The sequence below is a fragment of the Jaculus jaculus genome, chromosome 4, assembly GCF_020740685.1.
Source record: "Jaculus jaculus isolate mJacJac1 chromosome 4, mJacJac1.mat.Y.cur, whole genome shotgun sequence".
Taxonomy (NCBI): domain Eukaryota; kingdom Metazoa; phylum Chordata; class Mammalia; order Rodentia; family Dipodidae; genus Jaculus; species Jaculus jaculus.
In genome coordinates this window covers 39378142-39399977 of record NC_059105.1, presented here as the reverse complement: position 1 = coordinate 39399977, position 21836 = coordinate 39378142, and the positions used below count along the sequence as shown (strand labels likewise).

General features: G+C 44.9%; 1 protein-coding gene across 1 annotated transcript in view; it reads left to right on the top strand.

Annotated features, from left to right (window-relative positions):
• LOC101617188 (aldehyde oxidase 2) overlaps positions 1-21836 on the top strand; it is an 88753-nt gene that overhangs the window by 60690 nt on the left and 6227 nt on the right. Inside the window, exons 25-33 of the mRNA XM_045148365.1 lie at positions 8-94; positions 274-465; positions 4584-4811; positions 11140-11235; positions 13861-13989; positions 15957-16031; positions 18245-18297; positions 20054-20168; positions 21657-21722. Of these exons, the coding sequence (XP_045004300.1) occupies positions 8-94; positions 274-465; positions 4584-4811; positions 11140-11235; positions 13861-13989; positions 15957-16031; positions 18245-18297; positions 20054-20168; positions 21657-21722 (1041 nt within the window). The remainder of the gene's footprint in view (positions 1-7; positions 95-273; positions 466-4583; positions 4812-11139; positions 11236-13860; positions 13990-15956; positions 16032-18244; positions 18298-20053; positions 20169-21656; positions 21723-21836) is intronic.

The window sequence follows — 21836 nt, the reverse complement described above, 5'->3', positions numbered from 1 at the left end:
GCAACAGGTGGGATTCATGAACAACGGGCGAATCAAAGCTCTAGACATCGAGTGCTACATCAACGGAGGCTGCATGCTGGATGACTCAGAGCTGGTACGACTGTCAGAGACCAGTGACGCCTATTGTAGATGGCGTGCAAAATCTCTACATGAGCCTTTATGGAGCCAGCTCCCTCAAGCCGTTAAATTCCACAAGTAGTTTGATTCTACTTAACTTGTACAGGAAAGGGGCGAGTGGTGTTTAACATATGTGAATATCTCCTCTCACTTTAGGTAACGGAATTTCTTGTACTAAAGCTGGAAAATGCATACAAAATCCGCAACCTCAGATTCCGAGGTCGAGCATGCATGACAAATTTACCATCTAATACAGCCTTTCGAGGGTTTGGCTTCCCACAAGGGACCCTGATGACAGAATCTTGCATCACAGCTGTGGCAGCCAAATGTGGGCTTCCACCAGAAAAGGTGAGGTTATGGTCAAGGTCATAATAGAGGCTAATATAGACTCAGGAGAGCGTGGGAGTTGACCACCCTGACCCAAAGAAACACATTGAAACAGCACACATTAGCTCTAGATCAGAATTCAAGATAAATTAAGAGCTACTTGAAAGGACTCTCCCTCCATCTTCCTTCATCCTGTGCAATTGTATCTCTTTATCTTTCTTTTTTTTTTAAATTTATTTATTTGAGAGACAGAAAGGCAGAGAGAGATGGAGAGAATGGGCACACCAGGGCCTCTAGCTGCTGCAAACAAACTACAGACGCATGTGCCACTTTATGCATCTGACTTACATGGGTCCTGGGGAATTGAACATGGGTCCCTTAGCTTTGCAGGCAAGTGTCTTAGCTACTAAGCTATGCCCCAGCCCCCCCTCCTTTTTTTAATTTATACCAAAATTACACTGTTAAAAATCCAAGGATGGGGAACTAGAGAGATTGCTTAGTGGTTAAGGTGCTTGGCTACAAAGCCAAAGGACTCAGATTCCATTCCCCAGGGCCCATGTAAGCCAGATGCACAAAGTGGCTCATTTGGAGTTCATTTGCAGTGGCTGGAGGCCCTGGCATGCTCATTCTCTCTCAAAATAAAAATATATTTTTTTAAATCCAAGGCTGGGTGTGGGCATACACCTTTAATCTCAGCACTTTGGAGGCAGAGGTAGGAGGATTGCTGTGAGTTCAAGGCCAGCCTGGGACTACAGAATGAGTCCCAGGTCAGCCTGAGCTAGAGGGAGATCCTACCTTGAAAAAAAAAAAAGTTCTAGCCAAACTAAAGTGAATAACCCCTTTATTTTTTTTAAATATTTTATTCCTTTGTTTATTTGGGAGAGAGAGAGAGGAAGAGGCAGAGAGAAAGAGAGAATGGGCATGCCAGGGCCTCCAGCCACTGCAAACGAGCTCCAGACACACGCGCCTCCTGTGCATTTGGCTTATGTGGGTCCTGGAGAATTGAACCGGGGTCCTTAGGCTTCACAGGCAAATGCCTTAGCCACTAAGCCATTTCCCCAACCCTATTTTATTCTTTTAGTTTTATTTTTTTGGAAGTAGGGTCTCACTCTAGCCCAGGCTGGTCTCAAACTCACAGTAACCCTCCTACCTCAGTCTCCCAAGTATTGGGATTAAGAGTGTGCACCACCACATCTGACAATACTCCCCTTTTCACTCCTCAGTCCTACTAGTCAGGGATAGAGATTATTTTTCACTTTTTTTTGTTTTTTTTTTTTTTTTTTTGAGGTAGGGTCTCACTCTAGCTCAGGCTGACCTGGAATTCACTATGTAGTCTCAGGGTAGCCTTGAACTCACAGTGATCCTCCTACCTCTGCTTCCTGAGTGCTGGGATTAAAGGCGTGAGCCAGCACACCCGGCACTTTTTTTTGTGTGTGGTAGAATTGTTGTTATTGTTTGTTTGGGGGAGGGGAGGTTGTTGCTGTTGTTTTGAGATAGGGTCTCATATAGCCCAGATTAGTTTCAAATGCTCAGGAGGCAGAGGTAGGAGGATCACCTTGAGTTTGAGGCCCAAGGCCAGCCTGAAACTACATAGTGATTTCCAGGTCAGCTTGGGCTAGAGTGCGACTCTACCTGGAAAAACGAACAAAAAAAAAAAGATGTCATAATCAATATCCTGGTACATAAGTATCAAATGAATATATTGTTGCCCTATCGTGTATGTATATCTATTGGATAAATAGAAATGGGATTGCTGGTGCACTTGAAAGATTTTCAGAGATATACACTTTAAAAGAATACTATTTGAGCTGGGGGTGGTGGCTCATGCCTTTAATCCTAGCACTTGGGAGGCAGAGGTCAAAGGATCACTGTGAGTTTGAGACCATGCTGGAACTACAAAGTGAGTTTCAGGTCAGCCTGGGCTAGAGTGAGACCCTTCCTCCAACAATAAATACTATCTGGAAGTATTATTCTGTGCAATATACTGGGAGGTGTGTGGAATCCAGAGGGCTAGGCAAGGGAGAGGCAGCCACTAGTACTTGAGGTGATTGTTGACAGTCTTCGCTCTTCACATTTCAATCACACCCCAGCCTACTTTTTCCATTTCTATCCTGTTCCTCTAATATGGACTTCCTGTTCCAGCAAGGACTCTGCATTGTCCCTTCAACCCCTTCATCCCTAAATTCACCAGGGACCTCTATGTTTTGTTTCTTGTTTGTTTGTTTTTCAAGGTAGGGTCTCACTCTAGCGCAGGATCACCTAGAATTCACTATGGAGTCTCAGGGTGGCCTCGAACTCACAGCGATCCTCCTACCTCTGCCTCCCGAGTGCTGGGATTAAAGGCATGCGCCACCATGCCTGGCCCAGTTTATGTTTTTGATTTGTGATTAACAGGGTGTTTTGTGTTTTTTTTCCACACAAGAGAACATTTTATATTGCACCAGGAAAACCATAGCTAGCCTAAGAGAAGTCACACACAGAGTTCCACAGCCCAAAGAAGGAGGCTGCATTGGCATGGGGGAAGGGGGGTCAAAAAGAACTTTCCAGAGAAGTTGGTACTTAAGATACTTGAAATGGGTGGAAAGGAAGTCTAGGAAAGTGGAACCACACGAGCAAAGAAGCAACCTCTTTGTGCCTTTGTGTTTCTTTATCTGGATAATGAAAGTAATTTATATAATTGGAGATTTACTTCAAAGACATCATGAGAATCAAATGAGTTTTCATTAAAATATTCATTCTCGAAGAACTGACAGTATAGTCCAGTGGTGAGAATTCACCCAGCATGCACAGAGCCTTGTGTTCCAGCCTCAGCAACACACACACACACGCACACACACACACACTCTCTCTCTCACAGTTTTCATAAACTGAATAGCAATATTGCCGTGTTGTTGCTTGTGACAATTCTTTCACTGCTATTAGAGTAAATTAGGGATAAGGAAAACCTCCAGATATTTCTCAACAAGCTTTCATCCTTTGAGTATACAAATTCCCAGGATACAAAATAGATTCTATTCAAAAAAATTTACAGGGCTGGAGAGGTGGCTTAGTGGTTAAGGTGGTTAAGCGCTTGCCTGTGAAGCCTAAGGACCCTGGTTCGAGGCTCGATTCCCCAGGACCCATGTTAGCCAGATGCACAAGGGGGCACACACGTCTGGAGTTCATTTGCAGTGGCTAGAAGCCCTGGTGTGCCCATTTTCTCTCTCTCTCACTCTCTCTATCTCTCGCTGTCTCAAATAAATAAAATAAACAACAACAACAAAAAATTTCAGCTGTGCATGGTGATGCATACCTTTAATCCCAGCACTCAGAAGGCAGAGGTAGGAGGATCGCTGTGAGTTTGAGGATACCCTGAAACTACATAGTGAATTCCAGGTCAGCCTGAGCTAGAGTGAGACCCTACTTCAAAAATTTTTTTAAAAAAATGTGGGCCGGAGAGATGGCTTAGCAGTTAAGCACTTGCCTGTGAAGCCTAAGGACCCCAGTTCGAGGCTCGATTCCCCAGGACCCACGTTAGCCAGATGCACAAGGGGGCGCATGCATCTGGAGTTCGTCTGTAGTGGCTGGAAGCCCCGGCGTGCCCATTCTCTCCCTCTCTCTCTCTCTCTCTCCCTCTCTCTCTCTCTCTCTCTCTCTCTCTCTCTTCCTCTCTCTCTCTCTCTGCCTCTTTCTCTGTCTCTTGATGTCAAATAAATAAATAAAAATAAACCAAAAAAAAAAAAAGTCAAAGGCTTCACATTGCATTCCAAATGCAATTGGAAGACAGGAGACCCACTGTTCTCATTACCTGCATTAGTGTTCCTCTCTAACAGAACACATCTGCAGCTAGGCCAGCAGATCCCGGCTTTAATGTGCTCTGTCCTGCGAACCTTGTTGTTTGAGGAAAGGAACACCCTGCTTCCCAAGCGCCTCCATTACACTGCCTGAACACTAGCTACTATTGCCTTTTCTACTTCAGCAGGGAAAGAGAGGAAGAGTAACTCCCATTATCTTTGCAACAGTACGTGCCATTCAGAGAAGGGGGAGTGGGAACTGTTCTCCCCCACAAAGTTAATGCTTCAGAGGAAAGGCTTTCCAAGCCTCTGTTTGGCAGCCCGTTTCGGGCTACACGTATTGACTGGATTTCATATTCATTTCAGATCAGGGAGAAAAATATGTACAAAACAGTGGATAAGACCATCTACAAACAAGCATTCAGCCCTGAGGCTCTGATCAAATGTTGGAACGAATGTCTGGACAAGTCTTCCTTTCGCAGCAGAAGGATGCACGTGGAGGAGTTCAACAAGAGGAACTACTGGAAAAAGAGAGGCATCGCAATCGTCCCCATGAAGTTTTCCGTAGGCTTTGCAGCGACAAGCTATCATCAGGTAAAGCTCACACACAGCAGATGGTAAGTACCCTTGTGTCAGGCCCACTCTGGGCCCAACCAGCTTGTGCTGACAGCTAGAGGAAGTCCCATCTCCCAGAGTGCCCACCGATCCCTGCACACACCTAGGAGGTGTCCAGTCTCCCCAAGCAGCTGCCATCTGCAAGCCCTTCTAACATGCTGCAGTAGGAAAAGGTGACGGTGGCGGGAAGCAATGGTAACAGTGGGAGGCCAGCAGCAACATGATGGCCAGGACACGGTACTGCCCCAGAATCCATGCTGCTCAAAAAGTACAGGCGGTCTGGAGAGGTTGCTTAGTCATTAAGACACTTGCCTGCAAAGCCTAAGAATCCAGGTTTAATTCCTCAGTAGCCTCATAACCCAGATGTACAAACATGGCACCTGCATCTGGAGTTCATTTGCAGTGGCTAGAGGCCCTGGTGCTGCACTCATTCTAATTCTTTCTATTATCATCTATCTATCTATCTATCTATCTATCTATCTATCTATCTATCTATCTATCTTCTTTCTCTCTTGGTCAAATAAGTGAAATATTTTTTTAGCCTGGTGTGGTGGCGCATGCCTTTAGTCCCAGCACTCGGGAGGCAGAGGTAGGAGGATCACCATGAGTTTGAGGTCACCCTGAGACTACACAGTGAATTCCAGGTCAGCCTGAGTTACAGTGAGACCCTACCTCAAAAAAACAAAACATAAATAAATAAATAAAAAGTAAAGGTACAGGAACCTGCAAAGGCCAAAATGATGCTTTCTCTGGGGAGTGGGGTTGGAGGAGGGTAGCTGCCTGTCGCCCGCAGCACTCCTTGATGTGCTGCTAAGCCACACTGCAGAGAAGTCATTCTGCTGCACCCTGACCAGCCAGCACTTCAAGCCACCTCTCCCAGGCTCTTTCTGGTCTGGTGGAGGAAAGGGAATGGAGTCCAGAAATTGTCCTGGGTCCGTCGGCAAGAGGAAGGGGCAAGTAATTCAGACCAAAAGGAGGAAGAGCAGCATTTATATGGATAAGTTCCTTAAAGAATCTTAAAGAATACGAGGCCTGGGAATGCCTGGGACACACAGGTCTTCCTGAATCCCAATGCATCATGGATAGGAAGCCTGTTTAGAAAACTGGAAATGGTTGATGCCTCCTCATTATAGTCCAGCAAAGTCAGAAATGAAGCATCTTTTTTTTTTTTTAATTTTATTTATTTGAGAGCGACAGACACAGAGAGAAAGACAGATAGAGGGAGAGAGAAAGAATGGGCGCGCCAGGGCTTCCAGCCACTGCAAACGAACTCCAGACGCGTGCGCCCCCTTGTGCATCTGGCTAACGTGGGACCTGGGGAACCGAGCCTCGAACCGGGGTCCTTAGGCTTCACAGGCAAGCGCTTAACCGCTAAGCCATCTCTCCAGCCCCAGAAATGAAGCATCTTATTAGGCTGTTGCAGTCAGGTTCACATTGCTGGTAGAAATCACCCAACCAAGAGCAGCTTCTGGGAAAAAGTTTTATTTTGGCTTACAGGCTCGAGGGGAGCTCCACGATGGCAGGGGAAAATGATGGCATGAGCAGAGGGTGGACATCACCCCCTGGCCAACATAAGGTGGACTATAGCAACAGGAGGGTGTACCAAACATTGGCATAGGGAAACTGGCTATAAAGCCCATAAGCCCACCCCCAACAATACACTCCCTCCAGGAGGCATTAATTCCCAAATATCCATCAGCTGGGAAGCTAGCAGTCACAACACCTAAGTTTATGGGGAACACCTGAATCAAACCACCACACAGGCAAAGTATAGAAGTTCCAAGATTTTGGAAGTTCTGCGCCAAGAACCAGAGACAAAGACTAAATATCTGATTTTTGTTTGTTTGGTTGGTTTTGGTTTTTTGAGGTAGGGTCTCACTCTAGTCCATGCTGACCTGGAACTCACTATGTAGTCTTAGGGTGGCCTCAAACTCATGATGATCCACTTACCTCTGCCTCCAAAGTGCTAGGATTAAAGGCATGCGCCACCACACCAGGCCTGATTTTTTTTGTAAAGTATATTACACTTCCCTTCCTCTGTAGGGTCACTTCTCACCTAAACCACAGCCTCTCTACTGGCATCCGTGAAAGGCAATTTCTCATCTCACCACATTAAAACAAAACAAAACAAAAACAGTCTTTAAGTCAGGCAGTGCCTTCAAGGCCATCTGAAAGGCTTCCAACTTCCCCACAGAGTTCTAAATCGATGCACCCAAGAACCACTTGGCCAGGCGCTGAAGGTGTTATTCCAGGTCAGCTGGTGACTCACATGGCTGGCACACCCACTCACAGACAGTGAGAACAGTGTCAGCGTGGCTCCGAGGCTGCAGCCAGTAAAGACTATGGTTCGCACCTACCCAGCAAAGCTCCCCAACCCTCCTGCTGCCCCCCCAGCCTCGGGCCTCCAGACTTCTTCATGGGCTTTTTCTGCGCTCCTCCTGGGAGGAAAACTACCACTTTTTCGTTCATCTAACTCACTATTTATGTATCTTCTCTGCGATTCCGACTGCTCAAAGTTCTCTATGGGACCTAAAGACACACAAGACCAGCCACCCTTCTTGGAGAGCCCCAAAGAAAAGCCTCTTCTCTCTTCTGTTAGATTTCCTGTGGGGGCTGTAACAAACTACCACTGCTGGAAACTCAAGACAAGAAGTTAATTCTCTCAAAGTTTTAGAGGCTAATAAAAGCGGGGAAAAAAAAAAAAAGTTTTAGAGGCTGGAAGTTCAAAACTCAAGGTGTCAGCCGGGCGTGGTGGCACACACCTTTAATCCCAGTACCCGGGAGGCAGAGGCAGGAGGATCGCCGTGAGTTCAAGGCCACTCTGAGAATACAGAGTGAATTCCAGGTCAGCCTGGGCTAGAGTGAGACCCTACCTCAAAAATTAAAAATAAATAAATAAAATAAAAATCAAGGTGTCAGCCAGGCCCTCTACCCTCTGAAGCTGCCAGGGAAGAATACTTCTTTTGCCCCTTTCAGCCACTGGTGGCTCTTGGTGCTTCTTAACTTATGGCAGCATAACTTCAGTAGCTGCTTCTGTCCTCACACAGCCATGGTCCCTGCTGTCTCCACATGGCCCTCTTATATGGACGCTACTCATTGAATTTAGGGCCGCCTCTCATCCAATCTGGCTTCTTAACTAATTATATCTGTGACAGCTATTTTCAAATAAAGTCCAAGTTTCCAAGTGAACAGGAATTGGAGTGGGATGGACCACTGCTCAACACGAGACTTTTGGTGAGAGGAAATGCAGAGAAGGGGGTGATGGATCCTTCCCCAGATAGGATGAACATCACTGGGAGACGCTTTCGGAGAACAGAGACTATGGACGTGAGGACGTGAGTCTGAGCCTGTACAGACAGAGGGAAACAGGCGAAGCTGGCCAGGAAGTGAAAAGGGCTGAGAAGGAGAAAAGTTACGGTAGAGCTTGAAGCAAAGCAGGAAGAGACAGAGATGTGCCTGGAAAGAGAAAAAAAAAAGACCAGAGATACCCGAGAAGGGAGGCCTGCTCATGGTGACAGGGGAGAGTGCTTGCTGAGGGTAGGAGGCAGCGAGAACCGAGCAGATAAACCACCCCTCGCACATCAGCCAGGGCCCAGGTGAAACCACAGAGGAATTGGTAAGAGGAGCAAGAGCGCTGCTTCCATGGCCAGCCTGACAACCTGCGCCAGGGTGCTGGAGACAGACACTGTGCATACTCAAAACACATTAGAGCTGACATGCAGAAGCAGCTGCTGAGAGCACAACACTACAGTAGACTTAAAACACACCCACCATGGCTCAGGGAATTTTGCCAAAGAGGAGGCAGAAAGAATGGGAGAGCCACAGAGTGGGAGGGAATATCCAGAGGCATTGCCCCCCACACACTCCTTACAATGCCTGATGCTGTGTTCACAACTCATAACCCACAACTCCATGGTGGATACCAGCAGTCCCACTGAGGAGGACCTGTAGGAAAAAAACCCCGCAGGGGGCCCCCACGCTCTGCCCGGATAAGGCGACACCCCAAATCACTCACGAGAAGCGGTCTTGATGCAAACTGCAAGAGGATTTTATTCCAAGCGCGCTGGGGCCCACAGTCATACACCGCACAGGGGTAGAGGACTGCAGAATGCAGGAACAGGACAGTTTTTATAGGGTTTCTAACAAAGCCTGTGCCTTAGACCAATCATTTTCTAATATTAGGAGCCCCGCAGGGTGTTAGCCAGTCAGTTGGTGCCACCCCATAGTTTCTAAGCCAATTAGTTTATGACCTTGGTGGTCAGCATTTGCGCAGGTCCTTGGGTGGGAGTAGCAGAGTGTGGTTCCAGTCTCCTATGACCTTGGAGGTCAGCACTTGTGCAATTCCTTAGGTGGGGGTAGCAGAGTGTGGTATCAGCCTCCTATGACCTTGGTGGTCTGAGGCAGGCTGCTACAGCTTATGGTGCGAGCTACTAAGGCTAACAGTGTGGGCTATTAAGGCTTATAGTGTAAGGCTTATAGTGCAGGCTATTTACAGAAACCAAATTAAGTGGTTCACTTCATTACTCATTTCCCATCCTTGAGGGCTATCTCATGCCCTTTTACCTAGTTTTATATTAGGAGCGGGCTCTGATATAATGAGAAGAGGGATTCTTTACTTGCTTCCAACAGAGAGTAAAGCCTGGAGTTTGAGGTATGCAGGGAGCCCGCTTAAGCTCCCTTTGGAGCATGATAGTATTTCTGAGCTTCTGAATTCTTGGGCCTTTCAGACCCTCAGTGTAATGGGGGCAGGGAGGAGGGAAATGAAAAGTACCAATACATGATGTGTCCATACAAGGTTTCTACTTAATAATTTTTAAAAGGCCAGGCTTGGTGGCGCACGCCTTTAATCCCAGCACTCAGGAGGCAAAGGTAGGAAGATCACCATGACTTCGAGGCCAGCCTGAGACTACATAGTGAATTCCAGGTCAGCCTGGACTAGAATGAAACCTAGCTCCAAAAATAAACAAACAAATAAAAAAGACCAAACCCCAAAGAGCCTCCTATGACAACAAACAACAAGCTGTTCACTTACAGGAAACGGGGAGTTTGTGTCTACCTTGCACACTTCCCTCCTGTGTGACTCCATTCAGGGGGCACTCCAGAGAACCCTGAAGTACAAGAGGGACTTGGATCTATTTGCCCAGCTCTCCCAAGGCCCCCTGTGCCACATCCTTGATGTCACTGATCCTACTACCCTACAGTGACAGGATCTTCCAGCCTGTCTCCCCAACTGCACTATGAAACTCCCTGGAATGGAAACCACATCTGGTTCATTCTTAGGTAGCTGGAGCTGAACACAGGTTGGGAAAATATTTCATTAGCTAGCTTTATAACCAGCCAGTGGTTTTAGGCAAGTTGTTGATTCCCAGATAGCTGGAGCCAATACTTACAATCCCAGAGGGAGCCAAAGGAACTTTTACTAAAGCTTTCTTTCCAAGGACCTTTTTTTAAAAAAATTATTTATTTATTTGAGAGTGACACAGAGAGAGAGAGAGAGAGAGAATAGGTGTGCCAGGGCCTCCAGCCACTGCAAACGAACTCCAGACACGTGCGCCACCATGTGCATCTGGCTAACGTGGGTCCTGGGGAATCAAGCCTCGAACTGGGGTCCTTAGGCTTCACAGGCAAGCACTTAACCACTAAGCCATCTCTCCAGCTCTCCAAGGACCTTTTTGAGTAAAGCAGAGCCAAGCCAACTTGAAGTTGCACCACAAAACCTTGCCTCATGTTCCACAAGACTGATGTTTCATGACTTCATTTTTTTTTTTTTTTGTTTTGGTTTTGGTTTTGGTTTTTCGAGGTAGGGTCTCACGCTAGCTCAGGCTGACCTGGAACTCACTATGGAGTCTCAGGGTGGCCTCGAACTCCTCCTACCTCTGCCACCCTGACTGTGTGCCACCTCACTTGGCTTCTTCATTTCTTTTTTATTCCATATGTACGCATATGTGGTATGCTTGCATGTGTGTGTGTCTATTTACATGTGTGTGGGTGCACATGTGTGTTCAGGTGCACGTGCATGTGGAGACCAGAGATCAATGTTGGAGGATATTCCTCCTTATTCTTAGAGACAGGGTTTCTCACTGAACCTAGAGCTCACCAATTCAGCGAGCCAGTGCCCAGGGATTCCCTGTCTCCTCTCCACAGTGCTGGGGTTACAGGGAACTGGGGGTCTGAACCCAGGCCCTCATTCTTGTGCAGCAAGCACTTTATCCCCTGAGCCACTGGCCAGCCTCACTACCTGGTTTCTTAAGTTGAACTTCCCTAAATGTCAACATGCACTGAGGTGTACCTTCCCACTGTCTTACAGGCAGCTGCACTCGTCCATATCTACACAGATGGCTCTGTGCTGGTCACACATGGAGGCAATGAACTGGGACAAGGTATTCACACCAAAATGTTACAGGTAAAATAAAAGTAATTCAACCGTTAATCTGCCCATACATTGTTGATCTGACCGAAATTTGGGACTGATAACATTTGAGGGTAATGATGACTTTCATTTAAACTTGATGACCTTGACTACTTAAACGAAAAGCTTCTCACATATAAAACAATGGGTGCTATGGCAGAAATTCCATACATGTACGAATGCTCCTGGAACTTGGGCAGGGTGTAGAGATGGAGGTGGCTGTGAGAGAAGACCCTCACAAGCCCGTGGAAGGTGGGCTGGATGTTCAATGCAGGCGAACAAAGAGTAAGTTTCTCAGGTGTCTGATTTTGGGAGCAGCAGTTAGAGGGTTTGTTGTTGTTGTTGTTTTTAATATTGTATTTATTTGTTCTTTGAGAGAAAGAAAGAGGGAGAGAGAGAGAGTGAGAGAAGAAGAGGCAGATAGAGAGAGAATGGGTGCTGGGCGTGGTGACGCACACCTTTAATCCCAGCACTTGGGAGGCACAGGTAGGAGGATCACCTTGAGTTTGAGGCCACCTTGAGACTCCATAGTGAATTCCAGGCCAGCCTGGGCTAAGAGCAAGACCCTATCTCAAAGAAAAAAAAAAAATACAGAATGGGCACACCAGAGCCTCCAGCCACTGCAAACGAACTCCAGATACATCCACCACCTTGCACATCTGGCTTGGTACTGGGGAATCAAGCCTGGGTCCTTAGGCTTCACAGGCAAGCACCACAACTGCAGAGCCATCTCTCCAGCCCAATAATGTTTATTTTTTTTGGTTTTTTTCGAGGTAGGGTCTCATTCTAGCTCAGGCTGACCTGGAATTCACTATGTAGTCTCAGGGTGTCCCCAAACTCTTGGAGATACTCCTACCTCTGCCTCCCGAGTGCTGGGATTAAAGCTGTGCACCACCATGGCCTGCAGCCCAATAATTTTTAGTTATATACGACAGTATGTATTTTACCATATGAGGGCAAGTATTTCATCAACTATTGGGATCCAATCTTTTTTTTTTTTTTTTTTTGGTGGGGGAGTCCTAAAGGTTAAACCTAGGGCTTTATACAAGCTAGGCAAGGATTCTACCACTGAGCTATATCCCAAAACCCCCTTTTTTTTCATTTTTAATTTCTGAGGCAATGTCTGTTAAGTGTCCCAGAGTGGCCTTGAATTTGCTCTGTAACCCACGCAGACTTTGAGTAATCTTCCTGCCTCAGCCTTGTAAGAGGATAGGATTATAGATTTCCACTACCAGTCCTGACCATTCTATAATTTTAAAGGATATTTTAACATATACACACATATAAAGTAGGAAGAATATTATAGCATTAAGTTTTGGGGCTGTAGAGATGGCTTAGCAGCTAAGTGCTTGCCTGTGAAGCCTAAGGACCCCAGTTTGAGGCTGGATCCCCCAGGACCCATGTTAGCCAGATGCACAAGGTGGAGCACACATCTGGAGTTCGTTGGCAGTGGCTGGAGACCCTGGCGCTCCCATTCTCTCTCTCTATCTGCCTCTTTCTCTCTCTCTCAAATAAATACATAAAAATGAACGAAAAAGAAGCATTTTTTATCCGGGCGTGGTGGCGCACGTCTTTAATCCCAGCACTTGGGAGGCAGAGGTAGGAGGATCGCCATGAGTTCAAGGCCACCCTGAGACTCAATAGTGATTCCAGGTCAGCCTGGGTTAGAGTGAGACCCTACCTCAAAAAAAAAAAAAGAAGCTTTTTTTTTTTTTTTTTGGTTTGTCAAAATGGGGTCTCATTCTATCCCAGACTGACCTAGAACTCACTCTGTAGTCCCAGTCTGACCTTGAACTCACAGTGATCCTCCTACCTCTGCTTCCTGAGGGCTGGAATTGAATGTGTATACCACCACGCCTGGCTGAAAAAACAATTCTTTTTAAAATTTTTATTTATTTATTTGTGTAAGAGAAAGAGAGAGTATGGCACACCATTGCCTCTTGCCCCTGCAAAGAACTCCAGACATATGCGCCACTTTGTGGATCTGGGTTTACACGGGTACTAGGGAATTGAACCTAAGTTGGCAGCCTTTGCAAGCAAGTGCCTTTAACTGCTGAACCATCTCCACAACCCCCCCAAAAAGCAATTATTTAAATTGAATATTTAACTTTATGCCAAATTTATTAAATTGCTGTAGTGCACATGTGTGGCTTTTCACCACCGGACCCCCTAATTCTTTCATTTAAAAAATTTTTAAGTTTTTAAAAAAATATATTTTATTGCCAGGCATAGTGGCACACGCCTTTAATCCCAGCACTCGGGAGGCAGAGGTAGGAAGATTGCTGTGAGTTCGAGGCCACCCTGAGACTACATAGTGAATTCCAGGTTAGCCTGGGCTAGAATGAAACCCTACCTTGAAAAACCAAAAAAAAAAAAAAAAAGGATATATATAAATAAATAAATATATATAAAATTCATTTGAGAGAGAAAGAAAGAGGCAGAAAAAGAGAGAAAATGGATGTACCAGGGATTCTAGCCACTGCAAGCGAACTCTAGATGCATGTGACACCTTGTGCACAGTGAGACCCTGCCACAAAAGAGAGAGAGAGAATGGGGTAGGAATGACTTAGAGCTTAATAAAAATCCTTGCTAGGCTTGAAAATATGTCTTTTCCCATAGGTGGCCAGCCGAGAATTAAGAATACCCATGTCTTACATGCACATCTGTGAGACAAGCACTGTGACCGTGCCTAACACAATCGCCACGGCAGCATCCATCGGCGCAGATGTCAATGGCAGAGCCGTGCAGGTGATTGCTCCTCTCTTTCTCCCTGGCGAACTTTACCACATCTCTGGTTTTCTTAGCATCACTATTGACTTCAGGAAAGTGATCTACCACTAAACAAAAAGGTTGGGAGCTAAAAATATTTCTTTCTTTCTTTTTAAGATAGGGTCTCACTCTAACTCAGGCTGACCTGGAACTCACTATGTAGTCTCAGGGTGGCCTTGAAATCACAGCAATCCTCTTATCTCTGCCTCCCAAGTGCTGGGATTAAAGGCGTGCACCACCATGATCCCAGCACTCAAGGGACAGAGGTAGGAAGATTGACATGAGTTCGAGGCCACCCTGAGACTACATAGTGAGTTCCAGGTCAGCCTGAGCTAGAGTGAGACCCTACCTCAAAAAACAAAACAAAGCCGGGTGTGGTGGCGCACGCCTTTAATCCCAGCACTCGGGAGGCAGAGGTAGGAGGATCGCTGAGAGTTCGAGGCCACCCTGAGACTACATAGTGAATTCCAGGTCAGCCTGAGCCAGAGTGAGACCCTAACTTGAAAAACCAAAAAAAAAAAAAAATATATATATATATATATATATGGCTGGAGAGCAATACCCACATAAAGCCAGATGCACAAAAGAGATGCATGTATCTGAAGTTCATTTGTAATGGCTAGAGGCCCTGGAGTGCTCATTCTCTCTCTGCAAATAAAGATATAAAAATGTTTTTAAGAAAGGTTGGAAAAGTATATTAGTTAGAGTAATACATGAGAGTGTTTGATCACACAAGCATGCTCAACATGTGGCTTTCAAGGTACACCGAGCATCATCATTTCAAAGGTATATAGGAGCCTGTGAGGAAGATGCCAGGCCAGATCTGGAAGCAATGCGTATAGTTTACATTCACAATCCATTAGCAGAGCTAGTTATGGTCTGTGTCTACCTGCAAAGGAGGTTGGCACATGCATATACAGGTATCATGGAAGAAGGGGAGAGTAGATTTTGGTGAATAAGAAATCCATTCCTGTTAATGCCAAATAATGCAGAACCATGCCAGTTTCTCCTGGCACAAGCAAGTTCTGCATACTGACCAAACCTCAGCCAAGTAAACATGGTGCCATTGTAATGTCATCATCACTAGGGTTCTACCAAAATCCTCCTCAAAATCCTCTGTCCTTTTTTTTTTTTTTTTGCCATCTTCCAAGCCCCCAGTTATTTTAATATCTGGAATATATGAAAAAAAGTGTAGAGGGCTTAATGGTTAAGGCATTTTCCTGCAAAGCCAAAGGACCTTGGTTCGATTCTCCAGGACCCACGTAAACCAGATGCACAAGGTGGTGCATGCATCTAGAGTTCATTTGCAGTGAATGGAAGCCCTGGCACACCCATTCTTTCTTTCTCTCTCTTTCTCTTCCTCTGCCTTGTTCTCTCTCTCAAATAAATAAATAAAATATTTTTTTTTAAAAAAAAGGGCTGGAGAGATGGCTTAGCGGTTAAGCGCTTGCCTGTGAAGCCTAAGGACCCCGGTTCGAGGCTCGGTTCCCCAGGTCCCACGTTAGCCAGATGCACAAGGGGGCGCACGCGTCTGAAGTTTGTTTGCAGAGGCTGGAAGCCCTGGCGCGCCCATTCTCTCTCTCTCCCTCTGTCTTTCTCTCTGTGTCTGTCACTCTCAAATAAATAAATAAAAACTTAAAAAAAAAAGAAATATTAAAAAAAGAAAAAAGATGTAGATCAAAAGAGGTAGACAAAGAAGAAGGCAGCACTGAGAACCCGAAGATTCTAGGAAAGAAGATCTAGGAGTAGAAATTCAGGATATTTTCACAGGAAGTGAACCAAAAAGGGGGGAAAACAATGGCTGCAGCTGATAACTGTCCTCAAGGGCAGGGGCTGGCTTGTCTCTGTGATCCCAAAGGAGCAAATACACAGTGAGAACCTGATGACCTACGATCAGTGAGCATGCATTCCATAGACCTAACTAGGCTCTCCTGTATTTCTTCAAGAATGCTTGTCAGACACTTCTGAAACGCCTTCAGCCCATCATTAAGAAAAATCCAGAAGGCATATGGGAAGACTGGGTAAGTGTTCCTCTTCATTTGTAACTGCATTGGCTAATGATCCAAACCAGTGCTGAGAGAACCCCTCAACAGCGAGAGTCACCCCACATAGAAACGGTTTACTAAGTCTCTATCACAGCCATACAGTGTGCTCCTTCCCCTTAGCAAAGATTTCCTGAGTGGGTTTTTGTCAAGGGTAGGATTATCAGAGGTTGAGAAGACTGCTCGAGGATGCATGCCGCCTACAGATGCAGAGAGCACACCGAAAACAGTAGTCACTGGAAAGAGGAACCGCCAACAGGTTTCTGCATTCGGCCTAAGGAGAACAAGACGGCGTGTTCCTGAGCTGCACTGCAGTTTCGATGCTCTCAGTGACGGAGAGGAGACCCGAAAGGCTTAGTCGTTATTTAATATGTCTCCAAGGAAATGGCATGATCTCTACTAGGCCCTACACCATTTTGCATATATGTATATGTGTGTGTGTATATATATCCATATATAGAGAGAGGGGGGGGAGTAAGTCTGGGGAATTGAACTTGGGCTGGCAGATTAGACAATTGAGCACCTTTAAACTGCTGTTGAGCCATCTCCCCAGCACCTCCTATGCCATTTTGTTTGTTTAATTTTCAAGGTAGTGTCTCTAGCCCAGGCTGACCTGGAATTCACTATATAATTTCATGGTGGCCTCAAACTCATATTGATCCTCCTGCTTCCTCTGCCTCCCAAGTGCTGGGACTAAAGATGTGCACCACCATGCCCGGCTCCTTTACCTTTTTTCATGAGAACAACTTTTTAAAGATTTTCTTTTTTTTGAGGTAGGGTCTCACTCTAGGTCAGGCTGACCTGGAACTCACTATGTAGTCTCAGAGTGGCCTTGAACTCACAGCGATCCTCCTACCTCTGCCTCTCCCGAGTGCTGGGATTAAAGGCGTGTGTCACCATACCCAACCTTTAAAGATTTTTTATTTGTATGTGTTTGTGTGTGTGTTGCCTGTGTCATGGTGTGTGTGTTGGAGGTTAGCAGAAAATTTTCAGGTTGGTCTTCACCTCTCCACCTCTTTTGAGCCAGGGTTTCTCCTCTGGATCTCACTCCAGTCTTGAGATATGGCTCGGCTCTTGTTCTTTGCTGAGCTCCTAGCCGGCTTCCAGAAAATTTTCCTGTCTCTGAGGCCTCCCACCATCTCCCTGTCAGTGGGCTGGGATTATAGAAGACTTCCATGACTTCCAGCTTTTTACTTTTTCAAATTTTTTTGTTGTTGTTGTTTGTTTTTCAAGGTAGGGTCTCACTCTAGCTCAAGCTGACCTGGATTTCACTATGTAGTCTCAGGGTGGCCTCAAACTCATGATGATCCTCCTACCTCTGCCTCCCGAGTGCTGGGCCACCATGCCTAGCTCTTATTTTTTCAATACTTTTTTAAAATTTATTTAACAGCAGAGAAAGAGAGAATGACAGAGAGAAGGGGTGAACATTCCAGGGCCTCTTGTCACTAGATACATGTACCATTTTCTGCATCTAGTGATACACGGGAACTGGAGGATCTAACACAGGCTGTCTGGCTTTTCAAGCAAGCACTAACTGATGAGCCATCTTTCAGCTTCTTACAAGGGGTAGGGGTATGATGGAATTTGAGTACTCAAGCTTGAAGTCTTTATCGACTGAGTCATGTGCCCTAAAGGACTTTTGAACTTACTCTGTATACCATCCATATCATAGGATTCTATTTCATATTTTGTCCAATTCAGACTTTTAAATTGATTTGTGTGTGGGTGTGTACACATGTGTGCATGCTAGGACCTCTTGCAACTGCAAACAAATGCCAGACATTTATGTGGTGGCTTGGCAATTGAACCCCAGCCAGCAGGCCTTGCAAACAAGCACCTTTAACTACTAAGCCATCTTCCCAGCCCCCAATCCAGACATTTAAACTCCATCAGGAGGAAATTGTAAATGGACCAGTTAAGGAGAAACTCTATTGAGTACTCTCATAATGCCTGCAAAGAACCTGTAACAATGAGCAGCTGTCAATTTTCATACATAGAGTGGTTGGGTTTTTTTTCTTTTTTTCAAAGTAGGTTCTCGCTGTAGCCCAGGCTGACCTGTAACTCCCTCTGTAGTCTGTAGCCTCCTGAGTGCTGGGATTGAAGGCGTGCACCACCACACGCAGCTAGAATGTTTTTATTTTCACCTATCAAATGTATTTATTTAATACCTCCTAAATATGTCCATTTTGCAGATAGAAGCAGCATTTGAACAAAGAATCAGTCTTTCAGCCACTGGATATTTCAGGTAAAAATTCAAATAGTATCTTGACTTAGCTTAAAAAGTATAAATAAATCCCAGCACTGGGAGGCAGAGGTAGGAGGATCGCGGAGAGTTCGAGGCCACCCTGAGACTACATAGTGAATTCCAGGTCAGCCTGAGCCAGAGTGAGACCCTACCTCGAAAAACAAAAAATAAAAAAACAAACAAAAAAAAAAGTATAAGTAATCCAGTTGCTTTGGGCCACAGTTCTCTGGTTTGTAAATGAGATCATATTACACAATCATGAAGATCTCTCCTAGTCCCAAAATTCTGTTCACATAAGCCCCTGGGTGGTATATCTAAAGCAAGATTAATGGGGCTGAAGAGATGATTCAGCAGTTAAAAGGCACTTGCTTGCAAAGCTTTACAGCCCAGGTCCCATTCCCCAGTACCCACATAAGGCCAGCTGCACAAAGTGGCACATGCATATGGACTTTATTTGCAGGGAGCAGGAGGCCCTTGTTTACTCAGGCTCACTCTCAGTCTCTCTCTCTCTCCCAAATAAATAAACAAATCATCTTTTAAAATACCATAGTAGGTTTTAAAACACTCTTACCATCATTATTTACATTGATTGATAGGCTGTGGTACTGTGGATTGAACCTATGGCCTTGTCCCTACGATACTTTATTGCAAGTAGTAAAAGAATGTCATCATTACAAATAACTTGCAACTCAACTTTACAACGCTCCTGCCCTTTATCATTAAACCTTTCTCTTTGGAAGCAGCCTCGTTTTGGGACAAAGTAATAACCACTAATTCCTTATGCAGTATCTGTCAAGGAGAGCATCTCAAAAAAATTCATGTTAGTTAAATAAGGCAAAGACAGAAGAGCTGGTTATCAAATGCAAGAAGTATATGATATTACTTTTATAATTCAGTGAAATAAAGCCACCAAACTACCCACAAAAGGAAATGCTCATGGAGAAAAAACAAAAAGGAGGAGATGGCTCAACCCAGTGCATTGTACCTAAGGAGTTCCCAATTCCTGAGATCAAGAGGAAAGCAATCTAGTACTCAGTCTGAATATATTGTTAGGGCTAGGGATGTAGCTCAGGGGTAGAGTGCTTGTCCGGCCTAGGCAAGGCCCTGAGTTTGATTCCCAGCACTGCAAAAATAATAATAATAATGAAACAGCAGTATTCAATTATATATCTTCTAGTATAAATTTATCTTATATCTTCTATCTATCTATCTTCCAGTATACATTAATGAATTGACTTACCAGCTCTCTCTCACCAGCCCTCGGTTACCATCAGAACACTGGTTTACCTAGCATGGCAGATGGAGTCCCTCTGGAACACTGATCAAGATCAGTGGAGCTTCCCAGTGTGCAGGCAGGACTCCAGCTCATGTTTCAGACTGCCTAGCTGGGGAGTACCCTCTTTAAAACAGGCAAACACCCAACCAGGTTGGACATTCAAGGTAGCAGTTTAAATGAGTTAAAAGTTGTTTGAGCCGGGAGTGGTGGCACACGCCTTTAATCCCAGCACTCGGGAGGCAGAGGTAGGAGGATCGCCGTGAGTTCGAGGACACCCTGAGACTCCACAGTGAATTCCAGGTCAGCCTGGGCTAGAGTGAAACCCTACCTGGAAAAAACCAAAAAAAAAAAAAGTTGTTTGAAATAAACATCAATCAAATGAACTATTATCATAAAATGCTAGTGGTTTTTCTTAAAGGAATTGACATTCTTTGCATCTTCTGCCCCTCATCCCCAATCTAAAGCACTTTCTTTCTTTAGGGGCTACAAGGCCTTCATGAACTGGGAGGAGGGGGAGGGCGACCCATTTCCATACTATGTCTATGGAGCTGCATGTTCTGAAGTTGAAATTGATTGTCTGACAGGTGCTCACAAGGTAAGCTATGTTGAACTTTCCTCTTGGCATGTCAGACCAACAAAATCACACATTATACATTAAGGAGCCCAACCAACATTGTTATATAATATTCAATTTCTTATTTATTTATTTATTATTCTTTATTTGATTTTATTTTGGTGTTTGATTTTTCAAGGTAGGGTCTCACTCTAGCCCAGGCTGATCTGGAATTCACTATATAGTCTCAGGGTGGCCTCGAAATCACAGCAACCCTCCTACCTCTGCCTCCCAAGTGCTGGGATTAAAGGCGTGCACCACTACTAGTATAAGATTCTCTTAATTTTACTTTATTTATTTATTTATTTGACAGAGAAAGAGGGAGAGAGAGAATGGGTGCACCAGGGCCTCCAGCCACTGTAGACGTAACTCCAGATGCATGCGCCCCCTTGTGCATCTGGCTAACATGGGTCCTGGGGAATCAAACCTGGGTCCTTTGGCTTTGCAGGCAAATGCCTTAACCGTTAAGCCATCCTTCCAACCCTAGAATAAGATTCTTTTAATTCCATGGGAATTTCAAAAGATTTAGCCTCATTCTGGAATTTCCATATAAAAATAATATACTATTCAAAAAGAAACCGCCTGTGCCTTCTAAACTTAATGTATTAAATTTTTTGTCCCATTTCAGACAAGATCACTTTCCATAAGTTTTACCCAGAAGAAGGTTTCATTCCTAAAGGAAAGACAAGTTATCTAATCTGAAAGGGAATATAATTTAGCAAAATAAATTAGCGATATGCTAATGTTTCTCCAAATTCTATTATCTCAAGGATACTCTGACCTCTAAAGAAATAGGTTTGAGGACAGTAGCAGATGAGCACATCAGAACTGGTCTCAACCTCTGCCCTTGCTACCTTCCAGAATCTTGCAGGCCGTCAGACTTATACATGCAATATGGTTATGTTTTGTTTTGTTTTCAGTAAAATGGCAACAATATCCCACTGCCATGGGGACTAGATGAACTCATGAATCTCTTTTTTTTTTTTTTTTTTGAGGTAGGGTCTCACTGTGGTCCAGGCTGACCTGGAATTCACTATGTAGTCTCAGGGTTACCTCCAACTCACAGCAATCCTCCTGCCTCTGCCTCTGCCTCTGCCCCCCGAGTGCTAGGATTAAAGGCGTGCTCCACCACGCCTGGCTTCATGAATCCTATTAGAACTGTGAAATCAGGGTGAAAATGAGGTGGACAGCCAGGCTCAATTATGTACCAGGCTCTCTAACACACAAGCATGCCATGGACTGTGGAGTCACTTAATAGGAGTCAACACAATGAATGCAAACCATCTTCCAGGGTCACTGCCAATCTTGCCACTATCTTTTGAAAAGCTTAGTAAATGTCTTAACAACTCTAATATTGATGAGGATTTGGGGTAGTGGTTCTGGAATAGCAAAAGACTTATTGAATAAACTTTAAAATCATATGTTTAAAGCAAGTTTTTAATGGGGTACTTTTTTTTAATTTTGGGGCAGAAAATCAGAACGGATATCGTCATGGATGCTTGTTGCAGCCTAAATCCAGCTATTGATATTGGGCAGGTAGGTGCCAGCCCACCTAGGTGGACACCCCTTTCTAAGAAAGTTCAAGGGATAACGAGTTTCTTAAAAGGATACAGTGTAGGGCTGGAGAGATGGCTTAGTGGTTAAACGCTT